Here is an 18,042-nt window from a genome sequence, read left to right on the forward strand (position 1 = left end):
GAATTTTTTAAATGGTGATAACGAGCATTTTACAAAGCAATTTATCATCATCACTCAGCTCACCCACACTCTATCTTCCACAGTTAGGTCAATGCTTGTCCCTTGATAAAGAAGATAACAAAATTGAGATACAGAGTTTCCCCCTACCTAACAGGTAGAATAATTTTAATCTGTGCCAAGGTCCTTCAGCACAAGGGAGGGTGGGAAGAAAAGAGCAAAGGAAACTCACAAAATCATATCGGGTCTTCTTATAATCCCTCAATATTGTGGCGAAAAGGATGCTGTTCCCACTATAAGTTATCAAAAGAAAATTACACATAAATACACATAAAATTATTATTAATAGGCAACCTTTGCTGCACACCATACTTCTTGACTGCATAATATATATAATGCTCTATTTTCTGTTCCAGTCAACTGCACTCTGCAGTGTATCCTACAACACAACCAAGCTACACAAGTTATATTTTCTGTAAACTTTTCCTCTTCCTAAAACACATCTCTACAATTCTACATTAGCATTTTCTTGTTGTCTTTTCAAATGGTATTTTCTCTCTTGACAATGCAATCAGCATATAAAAACCAAATTTCACTGCCTGGTCCCATTTAAGGCAAACCGAGCAGCCTGAACCACAGCCTGACAAGGAGAACACATTAAGCTCTGGAACAAAAGCGTCCAAGTCGACCTGTTTTGCAGGCTGATTAATAGAAACAAGCTCCAAGGACTAATCACAAGTCGAGCCCTGTTTTGCAGATTAATAGAACAAAGACACACGAGAGGAGGGGAGGGCACAGCACCGGAATACAAATAAGCAAAGGTAGGCACCAGGCTTTCCCTGACTGAAGTCGCATCCTGTAAAGCCAGACCCACAGACCCAAGTCACACAGAGGGGTGAGTCAAAAATGCAGCACCAAAGAGTGCTGGGTTCCGTCAGTCACCCCAGCACCAAATGAGCCATCTGGGTTCCACCTTCTTTGGGAGAGACTGATTTAAAAGAGGAAACAAAAATTTTCAGCGGAATGAAGCAAGCTCTGGTGCTTTCCCGAATCTTTCCATTTCAGCAGGGCACACACAGAACTTGTTGATGAGGACAGACACCCCCCCCCCATCTTTGGCAATGGCCTGTGACACAGGTAATCCCTGAAGTGTGAGCATATGTGCAGGCCCACAACTCTGCAAGAACTAGATACACAATGACGGCACAAAGTTAGAAAAAATGAGAGTCAATGTCCAAATTACCCCTAGCATACATCTTACAGCTAGAGAATGTGGCCTTTTCTTCTGACTGTAAAAATAAAACTTACCCACTGCAAGAACACATAAAAGTCCCAGACAAGTAGAATGAAAGAGAGAACAATTCATAAGAGAAAACCATTGTTATACTTGTGGTGTATTACCTTTCGGGTTTCATTTTCTCTATATATGTATATACATTTTTCTGTGATGCTATTGATACCTCTGTATATTTTTGGTGGGAATTTAGCTTGTGAAAAGCTTACTGCTACATGTAACAAGAAAAACATACCATTGCTCTCTGATGTCTGATGCTAATTCTTGAATGACCAAAACCAGGTGAATTGGATGAATTTTCACTGGAATGGTAAAGTTTTTATTCATGTGAGTGTCCGATTAACGGAAGAGAGCTTACACAGCTTGGAAAACACAATCTTTAGGAATTGAGATGTCTACTTTTTTCATGATTTCTACCCTTGGTATTCTGCAATAGCTATTTTCCTTTCACCTTTTTTTTTGTTGTTGTTCTGTTCTTACTTGTAGAAAACCCAGAAAGACAAGTTTTTTTGGTCTTATTCACAAGAAGAGTTATTTGAGTCAATGGACAAAGAAAATGGCTTTTCTCTGGCATATTTGTATTCTGCTCTATCAGTAATCCAATGATTCTGTTTATTGCAACAATCAACAAAGTAAGAACACATTTATAATGAAAATCATAAGTATCAACAGTTACAAAACCTCAGAACTGACTTTAGCATATGGTTAAGCCTGTGGTTTACAGGCCAGCCAAACTTCAAAATTTCCAACGAAGTGATCCTGTTTCTCTCAGGCTTTTCAGAACAGAGTTCAAACTCTACAGAGGCAATTTCTATAACAAATAACCTTAAAAACTGATACCCTCCTTAATATCAGATTTTCCCTTTAAGAGTAGTACTGAATGGCACATATGGTGTGTTTGAATGTAGGCAGGCCCTTCAATACCCTGAAAATTCCCTCACCTCTCCTGGGCCTGCCTCTGAAGCTCCTCTGTAAGCCAGCAAACCATGCAGAATTCGCCTCTGGTAAGAGCTATTTAAAAGCACAAAGGTCAGGGCCAGCATTATATGTACACACTTAGGTCTCCCGTTTTTCATATTCATTCCGCAGGACCTACAGGTAAGTACTTCCCTGTACAGAATTACTACATCTTTTTAAGGGAGAAGCTGAATTTAGGTAAGAAAAATAACTAGTCTTCGCTGTTTCATCTGAAAAATAGGGAAGCATTAAAAAATGTTTAGTAACAGAGGCATCGTAAACACAGCCTAAAATCCTCATTCTCAAGTGCTTCTTACATATTAATATATTTAAATATAAAAGCAAAACTCACGAATTTGAGTTGAATTTCTTAAACAAATGTCCTTTCCACAATTTCTCCCCTTAAGTCATAACACCCAAGGAAAGAAAAAAAAAAGTGGGGAGGTGGCTAATAATAGCCCAACAGCCTGTTTCCAACTAGTTTTTCCATCAACCATTTCTGATTAGGTTTTAGTCTAGCAGCTTTTATTTCGTTCTGAAAAGATCAAAGCAAGAAGGTTTTTTCTATTAATTCTTGATTCAAAATGAAAATAGAGGCCCCAGTTATGGCCTATTGATTTGAGGGGTTGGACTTTTAAATCAATAAGACAATAAAAACTTTTTTTCCCCTAGTTTCTGTTTTTGATAATCCTATTTCTGGAATTATGATGCTTTAAGCTACTTCCCATTGCTTATGGAGTCTTGTGTGGCATGGAAAGTCAGCATACCTTACTGGATTTAGAATTAAAATTGATATGTCCCGTCATTTCATTGCATAAAGTAGCTTGAAATGTAGTGAGAGAAACAGTCATCTCCAGTTATAGAGCCAGGCAGGCATCAGAGGCACTTAGTTTTATATGCCATCATTTTGTACATCATATGTAAAAGAAGTTCATAACAAATTTTAGGAGAAGGTGGAAAATCAGTGTGTCAGCTCTGACCTCTTTTTTTTCCTTTACACACATAGCATTGGTTTTACTTAGTCTTCAATGTTGATTTACTGTAGGTTCTATGAAATTTTAGCACTGTTTTTTTAAAAAATTAAATTAAATTAAATTTTTTAAAAAACATCTTTATTGGAGTATAATTGCTTTATAATGGTGTGTTAGTTTCTGCTTTATAGCCAAGTGAATCAGCTATACATATACATATATCCCCAGATCTCCTCCCTCTTGGGTCTCCCTCCCACCCTCCCTATCTCACCCCTGTAGGTGGTCACAAAGCACCAAGCTGATCTCCCTGTTAGCACTGCTTTTTTAAAAAAATGTGATCCATCCTAAACCTACCATGCCAGACATTAGGTTTTATATACCAGGTGCTTTTCTTCATTTATTTTTCATTTTTTGCTGCAAATTTCATACTTGGACATTGTTAGTAACGGTAATCGTATTTACACTTTAACCTAGCCGATCTTTTCTAATATTTGTGCAAAACAATCTTCCTATATCCTCTCCTGAATTAAAGCAGATTTTCAAACTCATTTTTTCTGCTCTTCACAGAATGCAGACACATTCTGCTAATCCAAAAGCTTTCCGATTTACCACTAACTTCCTGTTTGAGCAGCCCTCACGGAACATTCCACTTTCAATTTATAGTTCCCATCCAAGATTACCTTTATTTTTTTCCTGGGTGAAAACCAGTACCAAGCGTTACTCATACATTTAAAATGATGCTCCATGTAAGTGACCTTAAAATGCCCCATATGTCTTCATTTAACAGACATCTATTCACTCTTCCACGTCCTTTGACCACATGCTGCCGATATATGGGGTTCCTTTCCTAAATGGTTTCCACTTATCCAGATCATTAGCAACTTGCTGTGCAATGAAACCATACAATATTTGCTTTTAAAAATTCTTTTCTCTCCCCACCTCCCTCACATACACACACACACACACACACATAGGGGTAACTATTTTCCTAGACTAAGATTTTTATTCACCTCCTTTCTGTCCTTTTTTGCTTCTCCCCTTCCACCCTGATATACCACCATAAAAAAAGACAAGAAAACAGACAGACAAACAAACAAAAAGAGCCATCACAAAACTACACAACTATTACTTTCCAGGGAAGAAAATAATATTTATTGAGCATTTACTGAGTGCCAGGAACTTAACATACATGATCGCATTTTAATCCCACGAAACATACACAGAGCAGTGAAAAAATTAAGGCTTTGAGGTTAGACTTCCAGTTCTGCTACTTAGGAAATGAGTGTCCTTGTGTAGTTGTTTAACTTCTCTATTTTCATCATAAAACTTCCATTTTATCATCTCCCAAATGGGGGAAGTATTACTTTCTTTACAGGGTGGCTGTGAGGCTTAAAAACTGTTTTACGTAAAATACCTGTATGTGGGTGATGCTTAAGGAATAGTAGTTGTTATTCTTTGCATACCCATTTCACAGATGAAACTGTGGCTCAGAGATGAAACAACTTGCTTAAGAAGGTAAATGAGTTCTAAATGATAAAAATGAGACACAAGCTCACTGGGGAAAGCTGCTTCTAAAGACTAAAGCCTGCGGCCTCTATACACACACTGCTTCCCCCGACAGTAGGTAGAACAGGGCTGCAGCTGTTTAAGCTACGTCCAGCCTGGGGACCAGACCTTTCAGGGGGTGTCTCCCTGCTGGGGAGGCCCAGCCAGAAGTTTGTTAACCTGAGGAACTGATGTTTTAAGGAAAGAGGGAATCAGCAAGAAGAGCTCAGCCAGTTTCAACAAATCCTTCACTGTCAGAGGGATGTCCCTGAGAATAGCATGTTTTAGTCCTGTCTCCCAACAAGCCTCCCACGGGCATACAGGTGACTCTCTGGGAAGCTGAGTGACATCCTCTGATGGCCCTCTTACAGAGCAGCCTAGAAGGGCACAGGGCCTTTCCCCTGTCGAGCGCAGAACACAGCATGGCTTTGATCACCGTGACTCTGTTGTGAAACAACTCTGGCAGCAGGCAGACTCACCAAAAAGGGCAAAGGGGCGACCTGAGGCCATGCTGGTGAGGTTCCCGGCAAAAACGGAGCACTAGGTAGAAGTGGCAACCTCCAAGCTGTGGGCTCCGAAGCCCATTCACCCTCACTACGGATCATCAGGAGGATTCAAGGAACCTACCTGTGTAGTTACCTGGACTTCCTTGTGAGCACACCTGAGCTATAGGGTAAATGTATGCAGGAAGGCAGAGCAGCAGCAGTGCCTGGAACCCGGCAAATATGGGTCACAACTGTCAAAGGGACGCCAGTGGGCTCACCACCTGGTAACATCTGCAGAAATTCACATTACACTTACAATTCAAAGGATTAAATAAGAAATACATGTTTGCCAAATAGCTTGAAAATAAATGGTACAGAATCTGTATGGCTTTAATTCAACTCAGAGAATTCAACCATTGAGAACTCAACCATTGAGAAAAGAGAATACTACATGTTTAATAACTGGTTTCTAACGTCCAAAGGACATTCTGAGGGCCCACTCGGTTTAGCTTCCAACCAAACTCACACTTTACACTGGCTACTTTTACTGTAGCTTGAAGACGTAGTCTCCAAATCTAATAGAAATGTCTGTATCTACTCAGAGCATGGGGATGAGGCAAATGAAGTACAGAAATGACAATTAAGAGTCTAAAAATACTGTTTGAGCCTTTCTTTGAAAATTCTCGCTGCCTTCTAGGTAGGTCTGTCCCGCTGCTCCCTGACCATGCTCACCTGGAGAGATGCCGTGCACTCTATCTTTCCGAATGTTCGGGAAGGATCTAGACATGTTCATGAAGAGCTCAGGGACGTAGGTTAGTGCTTTGTTTGGTTCCACTTTGCTCTACCATCTCTAGCTGTCCTTGCAGATTCATGGCTATGCTCGATCTTGTCTTGGAAATGTTTTTTCTTTTGCAACTGGGTGTCTCATAGGTGTGAGCCTTCAGTCAGGCAGCCACAGACACATCTTTACCACTACCACCCTCATTCATTCATTCAGCAGAAACAGACTGAGCACCCACTGTGTGCCAGGCCCTGGGCTGGCCTAGGGTATGCATGGAGAACAACGCTGACAGGGTCCCCACCCTTGTAGAGCTTAGAGCCACTGTATCCTCTCCTTCCCTCCCCCAGCAGCAACTCTGGGTTAAAAAGGAACCTGTCAGTGTAACATGAGAAAATGAAAGAACACCCAGCAGCGAGCCGGCAGGGTCTCATCGTGGAAGTCCAGGTCTGCCTGGAGCATGGTGTGTGGGTCCACACCAGCCCGACTTCCGTGGGGAAGCACGGTCAGCACTTCCTTCTCGGTGCACGTGCCCGGGGCTGCCGTGTCTCTCAACTGCTCCGTGGTGCTTGCTTCAGAGGGAAATAGCCATGTACACCCGATACTTGCCCCTCTAACGTGTGTGCAGAGGAAACGGAAGTTGTCGCCATGGAACAGAAACACCAGAGGAGCTGATCCATGTCTTATGACGCACAGGTATAGATCCTCATTTTTTAAACCCAAGGCTCTGGAGCACACCGTGCAGAAGATCATTCTTTTGTTCTGTCCCCCCAACATCCCATTGTCCCCCCGCTTCAAGCACCCCATCACTGAAGGCTGAGAGCTCCTGAGAGGACTGACCTGGATTTCTGTGTGTCCTTTTTGCAACTAGATGGGAACAGCCAAGGCTTCTAAGTGGCCACTTCCTGAGTTGCCTCAGGTCAAGGAGTAGAGTGACATGTGCGGTTACTAGGATATCCCAGCTCAGCCTCAAGAGCTCAGCAAAGGAAGGCGGGATTCTAGTCCTATTTCTCCCCAAACTAACTTTGGGCAAGTCGCCTTTTCTGCCAAAACTCGACCTTGGTTTCTTCTGTCAATAGGAGGCAACACCAGGCAGCACTGTCACGACGTACAAGCACTTGTAAATGCTGGCTAGTATTAATAATTATTATGAATATATGCCCTTTGCCTTTGAATTGTTTAGAATTGGTTTTAAGTTTTAATTATTTAGAATTGTTGTGAAGCCCAAAGGAGATAACACATGTACAAGCTCTCTAAGTGAAATTATCATCCAAATAGAAGTTTACTATCGTCGTTTGCTAATTGAGTTGGTCTCTCAGAATGTGCAGGCAAAAATTTAAATTATGCCAATGGCTGATATTAAGCATAACTGAATGCCCAGGAACACTTCTATACCCCCCTCCACATTCGTCTATACGACCACCACCAACACATCAGCTAAAGGCACACGACAAGCAGGCGGAAAGGTATGAGTTGCCTCCAACGTCCTAAACTCCACATAAACCAGCTTTTGCCAAGGTATGTACTGATATGGTTAGCAATGGGAGGTAGGAAGCAGGCGGACAGGGTTTGCTTTCTCCTTTTCCAAATAAACAGCGCGGTTGTTAAACCAGAAATGAAGCTGATCCCGTGCAGCTTTCAGAGCAGTCAGCTGCATTCTGAGGCAGGCGAAAATGTAAACAGAGCCTGTAATTCTAGAGCAGGACAGACCCGCCACAGGTTTCAGAATGGGAGAGTCCGTGGGCCTCACGCCAAGAAAAATGAAACGTTAGCCTGGGCCCTGGAACAGAATCATGTAGAAGGAGAGTGCGTATTTGTTTAACACACACACACACAGACCTGTTTCTGTGCCAATACCTTCCTGAGCCCTCCTGAATAAAAGCTGGAATCCCTGAAATCGTGGCACAGAATCAGTCTTGTTCGTACAGTCCTGTTCTTTAGTGTGAAAGGACTTTCCTGCTGAACGTGGAGATGTTTCTTTCCTTTCTTCTTCTTCTTCCCTTTTTTTCTTTTTGGCCCAAGTTAATTACTAAGTATGACTTGAAAATAAAATAAATGAGCCCATTCCACCCATCCCCAGATCTGAATTCTATCATGAGTTGCCAATTGGTTTTCTCATCCTCTCACTCAGTATCTGCTGTTAATTTTTTCGCTATTGCAAGAACTTGAAGACTGTCAGCGAAATACATGATGCATTACAAACCTTATAGTTGGAAATAAAAATATCTGACGCTTTCTGACAGGGTAAGCTTACAGTACCATTGTGCTGATCAGAACAAGGAAACGTGAGCAACCTTGTAGCTGTTTGGATGCAAACACAATTATAAAGGCTGCAGAGAGTGGAATCAATGCTTAACTCCCACTTTGAAAAACGCTGAGAAAATTACATCTGAAGGAATGGACAAAGTCAACACGTTGATGATCCAAAATGAGGGGGAGAGAGGAAGGAAAAAAAAAAATACCCTGCACACACTTCCTTTGAAAATGCAGCTCAATGGACTTTCTCTTGCTATTTCAGCCATTTTAGAATTACGCTGCCTAGGCTCGATCTAATTTTCCTGCTGCAGAAGTGAAGGCACTTCCTCTACAATTACTAAATCTGACAAATTACACCTGGGTCTACTCTAACATGAGAAAGTGTGCTCTTTGTTCCTGACCCCTTGGTCAGCGTAGAGATCAAATTCCTGGACATTGGAAAGCCCTGCTCATATTCATTAAAAGTCACAGGAGACTAGCTCTGCGTTTCTGTTCAGGAGGGGAACAAGGTGCACTGCTGAACAATACAACTGCCACACTCAGGTCGGAGCAAGACAGACTTTTTTTTTTTACTTTTTGTGGCTTGGCTGCCGATCCGTTTGCACCTGGATTTTTCTTTCTACGTAAGCATCTTAGTAGCCAAAGAGCAACTGAAATCAGAAAAAAGAAGGGGCTAGTCGATTTTTAAATGCCCAGTCCCACGAGTGAGTTTATGGAAATCTACTTGCACTAAAATGCTGGCTACAGATCCAGTAACCAAAAATACAGAGATGATTTCAAAATGCCACCTCCCCTCCACCCTGACCAGACAAGCAGTGAATTAGCACAAATATCAGTGGTTGATATTTGACAGATTAGAATGTTGTCTCCTTTTTCTGACCATAGTCAGCCTTTGGAAAAGACATTTTTGGGATCGAAAGCTGAAAGTGATCACGAAAGGAGATCAGGAAGCACCTCGGTGGCAAAAAAATCAACACAAGGGATACAAGAAATCCACAAGCTGTGCTGCTATGAGAGCGAAGTCCTGGGCAGATCTAACTGCTAGGCCACACAAGACCCTCTTCTGTCCCCCAGAGAGGGAGGGAAAAGTGTAACAGGAGAAGTTAAGAAAAACTGTGACTGAACTGTTAGTCCCATGACAATACATCACGCCTGACTCCTTTCTTCACGATTCTTGGAAGAATGAGGTGCCGAAGGAATACATACAGAAGCCACAGAACCGGCTGGAAGGCCTCCTGAGGCCGGGCTGCCCCTTGAGAACGGGTCAACTCTTGCCTTCCTTCCAAGGGAGCACCTTTCTTCCAGGATAAGGCACCCCATTTACAACTTCTTCAGTGTAGACCGTTGGATTTTCCCAGACCCATCAAACCACATCCAAACCCTCTTCTTTGCCGATCTAATTGGCACGACAGTGTGCTCCAATTGCAAACACACATGACTGCTCAGGATTGTTGTAAGTTATTTTCCACATACAAATTCCTCCTAAATTGTAAGTTAGGAGACGCTGCGTTAATTCTCTCTGGTCTTTAGGAAGCTTTCAGCGGTGCTACAAGTTATAAACATGTAATGAATATGAGCTAATACACCTTGTTTAGAGTGAAACTGAGTCACAATCCACATTTTGTAAATACAGGAGTTAATAAGTTCTCTCCCTGGTCAGACAGCAATTACTTAAAAAAAAATTTTTTTTTTTGATTGAAGTCTAGCTGATTTACAAAGTTGTGGCAATCTCTGCTGTACAGCAAGGTGACTCAGTGATACACATATAGACGTTCTTCTTTTATATTCTTTTCCATTATGGTTTATCACAGAGATGGTAATTACTTTTGAGAAACCTGTGACAGCATGGAAATCCTTAGTATCAAGGTTCTTATTTTGATTTCTGTTTTTAAATGAAAACCACTAGCAATATCAGTAAATCAGAACTTAATATTCCCTCCAGAAAAGTTACAGGAAAAGCATGGAAATCAAAGTTAAAAGCATTCACATTATTTTGGAGTTGGAGTATCTAATGGGTTACTAAGCAGATGTCCACCTATGTGTGAATCTTAGGATGGAAAATCCTTATGTCTCATAGGAGACGAGTAGCAGCTCTAGTATAAATTCCACCCCCCCCAGATTTGCTTCCAGTCAAATTCTTAATAGTGAAAGAAGCTAAAAATTGTACAAGATATTAAAATAATCAAGCATGCCCGCAAATATGTACGCTCTTTAAAGATTCTAATTTTGGTGACTATTGAAGTGAGTGGCATCAGAGAGAAAGTGGGGCAGACCTCTCTACCCCTGTGTTTTACAAAATAGAGAAGGGATTTGTTGTGCAATCAGCAGAGACTGAACTAAGGCTAGAAGCCAGCCCATCTGACTCCTAGTGCAATTGTCTCCATGTGAAGGTGGACAAAGGTACAAAGTACATTGGAAACACCAACCCTGCTACATCAGTAATAGCTAACACTTATCCAGTACTTACTCTATGCCAGAAGTCTTCTGCATGCATTAACTCACTTATAACAACCATGAGAGAGAAGTAATATTGCTATTTCTCACTTTAGAGATGAGAAAACGGAGGCATGGAGACATTCAGAAAAATGCCCAAGGTCCCAAGGCTGAATAAATAAGTAGTAGAAATGGGAAAATCTGTTCTCCTTGCATAGAAATGCTAACATAGGCATTCCTAAATCAATGTTCAGATTACAGCAGTTCTGAGAATATTATTTTTTTAACTATTTTAATTATTATTTTTAAATATTAATACTAATTTTCATCATAAAAATATGACAAAATTGCAATTTCCTTTTCATCAACCCCTGTATTCTTGGTAAAAAGACAAAGTATCAACAATTCCTATGGGTAAGATAAATTCCATTTAAAGATCTCCCTCATTGTAAAAAGAAAGGAAATAGTTCAAACTTTCTAGAAATCCCAATAAACTGTGTGTAAAAAACAACTTCAGGGTAACATTTTAGAAGACTAATGCTGAGTGTTTTCTTGACTTTACCAGTTTCTCCAATATTAAAATAAAACATTTTGAATGAGATCAATCCAGTTCAGACATAAACTTTGTCCGAAGTTTGTACCACCACCAAAACCAAATTACGCCCCGTTACTTCCCATGTTGGAACTATTATGTTTTGTTATTTCTTGAGATGCTACACGATCTGCCTCGGAATTCAAAATCACTCCCTCATGCATCACAGCCATAATCTGGTTGAGCTAAACCCTATCCTAAACAGATCTGGACCTGTTCAGATAATGGAGGAAGCTTGCTGTCATCACACCAACAACCTTCAATCCAGGGAACCTCTGAAAGTCCTGTCTGTTCAGGAATGGGCTTAAATGTTCTGGGCTCTGCAGATTTTTCAAAAATCATCTTAAATCATTGAAACAATCATCTCAACTCCAAGTAGAGCTTCTCTACCAATTAGAGGTCATTTCTCAACTACTGCATAGTCATTAAGAAGTGAGCTGTGAAGCTGAAAAAGTGCTCTCTCTCCTGCCCTTTACCCAGAAATGCTGATATCGACATCCTACATTACCCCAAGATCAGCTTTCAGATTATTGTTTGAGAGGGCTAACTTCTGCTGTTCGTTCTCTTGCCCTTTACCACCTTGTCACATATAAAAAGAACTAATTGACGTGCATTCATAAAGCTGGATATAAACACTGCAGATTATAACCACCAATTACCACAGCACTACCACCACCACCTCAGGCATACCATGTACCCTGCAGCCAGACTGAAATTAGGATGCTACCACTTAGAATCGTGTGATTCTTGAGCAGTTACTTAACCTTTCTGTGCCCGAGTTTTCCCATCTGCCAGATGAGGATCACAATAGTGGCTGTCTCTTAAAGGTAGCTTGAAGAAAATGAGATAATAGGTATAAAGGACCTAGTGCCTGACATTTGGTTAAGTACTCAATTAAGAGTTCAGAATCACGGTCAGGTTGATTTTAAACGGAAATATACTTCCTGTATCCACTCATCAGTCCTTCTGGACTGATGAAAACCAAATTTGGCTAGAAAACCAAATGACAGGAAATATCTCAACTTTCTCTTTTACAGAAGACAATCCAAACTGTTGAGTGGGGTGGCCAATCTGAATTCACTCTGTCCTTTTCCAGCCTTATCCGCAACTCCTAAGGCAGGACTGGGATACTTTTCCAGGTTAAGTGAGTAAAGATTAGTTTTTCTGCTCTCTATACACACAGGGCTCTCAAAAAGTAAGAAAGCAAATAAAGAAAAATCCAAGACTCCTCTGCTACTGATCTTCTGATCTAACACTCCCATTTTAGAGATGAAAAAACTGGCTCTAGAGGCTAAGTGACTTGCTCAAGTTCCCATAAATATCTCGTGGCAGAGCTAAGGCCTCAAAAATGGTAATTGTTATTCTAAGCAAATCACCAGGCGCTCTTCTCAATCCATTGCAAACATCACCTAATTTAATCCGCATAATAACCCTCTAAAAGTAGGTATTATTTTCACTGAGGTTCCTTCTCTATGAATTAACTTCTTCAAATCCAGACAACTGACAACTGACAGAGCCAAGGTCAGAATGTTTCCTTGTCTGGTCCCAAGGAATACACGCCTGCTTCGAGTTTTCTAGAGCTGAGAATTTCAGTACTGAGAATTCTAGGACTGAGCTCTCAACCGGTAACTTCCAAACTGTCTGTGCTTCAATCTTGCCTGGGGAGCTTTAAAAATACAGGTCACTGGGCTCCACCTCAGGAAGGAGAATCAGAGCCTCAGGGGGATATGGCTTCAAAATCTGTATTTCTTCAGAGTTGGTCAGTGATTCTGATGTGTAGCAAGATTTGAGCAACTCTAATGTAAGCAAGATATTTTATGAGTGCTTCCAATGTAAAACGAGAAGGGAACAAGTCATGTAGGCTGATGGAATGTTCAGAGTGGCTGAATCTGCATGAACGGTAACACAGTGACCTTCCACCAAATCCTTCTGGGTCCCACAGACACACATGCAGCCCCGGTCGCACAAACAGACACGTATCTACCAAAGTCATGCTCCCGTTGATCTTGCCTAAAGAAATCTGCATCACAATGAAAACAACAAGCATCGTGTTTTGCAGCAGTGCCAAAATATGTGTTATGTTCTAAATACAGCCAAAAGGTTTCTCTTCATCTTTATCCTTTTGGTTTAAGGCACCAGAACCATGCTTTCTGAGTGCTGAGCTAAAAAAACAGAGGGGAAGACTGCTGGAATGAACACTTACCAAGGTGCACCGTATATCCTGAATCCCTTCACTGTTACCTCCGAGTCTTGTAAGTAAATACTGTTTGTCAGGAGGGACTGAACGTTGTCAAAGTCCTCTGGTTTCAATTTGGACACAGAGGGGAAACGGTAGTAGTCCTGTTTAACAAGGTCTGCCATGAATTCCTTATCAAATGTCAGTTCATGATTCCCAGCAATCACTATTTTATATTCATAGGGCAGGTTTCCTGAAATAAGAAAAAAAAAGCACCAATTAGCATGTACATTTCCCATCACGAAGTACAACTGCAGAGACTGCGTGGTTAGCAGACAGTATCCCCAAATGCAATAGCTCACGCATTCCTTTCTATTTCCATGGGAACTGAAATTTATGACGACTTTTTTATGCTAACAAAAATGACAATAAACGGGAGATAGGAAGCTGCTCAGAAGCTAAAAAGCTACTGAGGAGACATTAAGTTTGCTAGTTTCATTTCCCTTTTCTGTCTGCTACAGAGTCACTGTGATGAATCCACACTGTGACGAATCCATACTTTATAATTATCCAGCAAAAAGTACTTTAATCACGAGCCTTAAAAACGTCTGGACTTGGATTTGACCCTTAAAAAATAAGCCAGCCAACTATTCTTAACAACTCAGATAACTGCTAAGATTTTTTAGTAGAAGCTTCATACAAAAGACATGGCATAGCCAAGCACTTCACAATTTACATAAATGAAAGGAACTACACGGTACAATTTCATACGGCAAGTTAAAGTTTACCTTTTGGCTTGCGAATAAAAAGAACATTAAGAATGGCCCCCTGATTAGAAGGCTAAATTTCCTCCCGTTGGGGTGGGAGAAGAAACTGTAAAGCTTAACCCCCTTTTAATATTTATGGTATGGAAATGTGAGTTCTCCATGTGTGTTTTTTATGCAGAAGTTTCCCGATCAAAATGAGATAATTCTGGGAAGAAGAATGAAAGCTATAAAGGAAAACCCAAACACCAGACTTCTGCATAGATTTATAATGTTTGAATAAAGTACGGACCATACATATTAATAACTCACCGTGATGCTATAAGAACCAAAATCCAAAGGGAGATAGTGCCGGGCGGCTGCCCCCATCCTGAAATTAATGCCCTTTTCTCTTCTTTGTCATTATCCATCCCTCAAGCCTCACCACTGGGCAGCTGCTCGTTTTATTTTATTTCATTTTATTTTGAGGAGGAAAAGGGCGGGACGATGGTGCCTATAATTCCAGCTTCCTGAGACTCCTAGGTCCGATGCAAAATTAATGTTGCCTGCTATTCCAGGAAGAATGAAAGTTACCACTAGCAGGAAATGGGATACATTTGTTGTAAGAATTGGTCCTTACCAGCAAGCCAGAATCAATGATTCAATTAATGGAGCTTATAGTGGGGGAGAGAATTATACTGTTTGGAAGGGAAGGCAAGTTTTGTCATAGGCCCACTTGGATTTCAGCAATGCAAATTGCTGAAAAATTGTATAAAAATTAGTAAATTTTTAAAATTTAATAAAAGTATTAAAATTGTATATATAGCATGTGGGTTAAGGGGGAGACTTAGGAGAGAGGTGAAAGCAGTCAGAAAACAACACTGCAGAAAGACGAAACCGAAAACATTGTGGCCAAGCATCAATAGATATCCTTGATTATTAGCCCACAATGCTCTGTGAAATGCCTTTGGCCTCAGTTATTTGCAAGGCTACAGTGAAGAGCTCATAGAAAATAGGAAGCCTCTCTTAAATGCATGCAGAGCTTATAATCTGCACTAGCATAAGGCAATAAGACTGTGATGTATGTTGCAAGCTACTTGGATAGAATGATATTTTGCACAACTCCCTGCACTTAAAATACAGATGAAAGATGTATTAAGAAGGCTGCAAATTCCCAGTACTGCACATGCTGGAAGTTTTTGAGATGCCCCACAGTTTCAACATCATGGCTCTGTGAACACACTGGCCTGATACTGCATCCCCAGACTCACCTGTGCTCCCAAGGCCGGAACGGGCTGAAATGTTTTCCTGGACAGTAATCTGCTCCAAGGCAGGTCCTACCTGCGTGAACCTTTGAGCAACTCTATTTGTACAAGTCATGCTTTAGCTGCTGGTCCTCCTTTAATCATTCATGATGATGGACTCGCTGTAAACCCTGTCTTTATGTACCACTGCTCTTGCAAGAGGCCTTGGCTTCTTGTTTTTTTCCATTTCAGAGATTTGGTTCAGGGATGGAATGGGTGAGACGGGGAAACAAGGTGAAGGAAGTACATTTCTCCCCTTCAGATCAGTTAAGAAGAAAAAAAAAAAAAGTAAAACTGCTGCAAAGTAAATCTTTCTCAGGAAGACAGCCTCTTCAGTGTCTTTTAAATCAAATTTTGGAGACTCAGCATAAAGAAGTAGCCACCAAAATGAACAGCCACAGAAAATCGTGATGATATTTACGCATTGCCAACAAACTCATCTCTTTCTGAGAATCCAATAGTAGTTTCCAAGTTCCGTCCTCTGTTACCTATGTTATGAGATTGTCTGACATATTTTTTTTGCTGAACTGACCTTTCATCTAATCTGCCAACCTTTGTGTTTTATATGCAAACTGTCCTGTTACTTGATGGCATTTTTGGTTTTTTCCAGACTAGATTAATTTGGAAGGCTCTCTAACTTCTCGTTATTCAAATAGCATTATTTTAAAATTGTCAGACAAAGAGGTGCCTGACTTTATCCATTTTATTCAGATCAGGCCATCGAAGTTGACCTGCCTGAATAAAAAACCAAGGCCGTAGTGCAGTTATTCTAATGTGGAAAAATTCTTGCTTTGAATGACCTAAAGAATTCTACCAACTAACCAGTTCTATCTTTCCTAAGACACGGTATATGTTCTATTGGTAAGATACAAGATTATTTTAGGTGGAATAGAGATGAACTTCTGACAAAATGTCAAGTAGTTTTGTATGTTCTAAAAATACATATTTGGAAAAATACAACAATGCAAGTAATGATATATGGCTCCATTTTTCACTTCTATTTTCATTTTTCTATTTTCGTATATAAATTAAGAGATGATTCAAAGAAAACTATTGAGCAAATAATAACACAGATAATTCACAGATATGGCAAAGTGATGACTAGCAAGTGAATGAATGTAATTTGGGAAACTAGCCCATCAATCAGTTCAGTTTAGAGCTACTGGTCATAAGTAAGACGATAAGCTCTTGGAGGCATCAATTAAGTCTTATTCAAATCTGTATCTCCTACTGTATCTATATCACATAAATAGATGCTCACTTAAAACTAATGGATAATGGAAGTCAGCTGGGTCCTCCCTGCTATTCTACAATTCTAATCACCCTATACTCTTGCCACTGCCTATTCCCTAAGCCGCTATCACAAAACTTTTCCAGGTTCCTCTCTAGGTTCCAGGCTCCTTTTGACTCTGCACTTAGCATACAATACGTCCTCACCTCAAGAGAGACTCTCTTCATTTCCTTCTCTTCACTTTCCGATCACTGTTTACATCTTCTCATCTTTCTAATAATTGGCCTCTTAATCCATTTCCTGCCACTGGCACTTTAATTTTTCAGACAACTCTCTACGATATTTTGGGTGTCTTTATTTCTCCTCCTTAGTGAGTTTATGTTTACCCACCCCAAGAAAATAAAAACAAGCAGCTCTTCACTCACACACACACACACACACACACACACACACACTCCTCAAATGCAATCCTAAACCATCCCTAACCTTACTTCTTCTTTGAGATGTTTCCTCATTTTATTTCTAAACTTCTGGAAGGAGGATTCTAGAAGCTTGCAGCTGGTATGCCAAATTCAGCCCACAGATGTATTATAGTGGGCCCTCAACTGTGTTTTATTTTATTTTCTTAGTTGAACTAACATTTAGAAATCAGGAAATATCACACCAAAAATTCAGGGTTTCTGGCTTCTTTTGGAAGATAAAAAAATCAGGCGATACTGACCTCAGTCTGCTGCAGACCTCCTCATTCCCTGTTACTTCTCACACCTTGGCCCACTGATCACGACTGTGTTGCCTGATGGGCTACCCTACTATTAGAATCGGCACCTTAGACATAAATGGCTACTCAGAATGTACCCAATGCAATCTGCCTTTGTTTCTGTACTCTTCCAAAAGCTTCCCTGAATGTCAATAAAAACCTCCTAAAAACCAAAGCCAAGCTTTTTTCTCCATCCTCATCTCCATGGATGTCTCCGCAGTGACATCCCTGTCTGACAAAGCATCTCTTCCTGGATTAGTGATGCTGGACTCTGCCTTCTCCCCCTCCCTCTCCGGTATTTCCTTTCCTCTCTTCTTCCTCAACTCCCTTTGCGTCCCACCTCATTCTCAGCTGACCCATTACACTTTCCCTCTTCATCTTTAATTCTATGAATATTATTTAATATTTTCTTACTGCATGTGTCACACTTCTATTCTCTGCAATTTAATTTTCAAATTTTTAAATTTTATTACAACTTAAACTGTGGAGGCAGCAAGAGGGTAAGAGTGGGGCCTCTGCAGGC

The 18,042-nt window shown here is 40.6% G+C and overlaps 1 protein-coding gene across 1 annotated transcript in view; it reads right to left on the minus strand.

Moving 5' to 3' along the window:
• MPPED2 (metallophosphoesterase domain containing 2) overlaps positions 1-18,042 on the minus strand; it is a gene marked incomplete at its 5' end in the record, with an annotated part of 167,103 nt that overhangs the window by 70,714 nt on the left and 78,347 nt on the right. Inside the window, one exon of the mRNA XM_082660492.1 lies at positions 13,512-13,737. Within this exon, the coding sequence (XP_082516618.1) occupies positions 13,512-13,737 (226 nt within the window). The remainder of the gene's footprint in view (positions 1-13,511; positions 13,738-18,042) is intronic.

Source organism: Grampus griseus (genome assembly GCF_964374135.1).
Source record: "Grampus griseus genome assembly, chromosome: 8".
Taxonomy (NCBI): domain Eukaryota; kingdom Metazoa; phylum Chordata; class Mammalia; order Artiodactyla; family Delphinidae; genus Grampus; species Grampus griseus.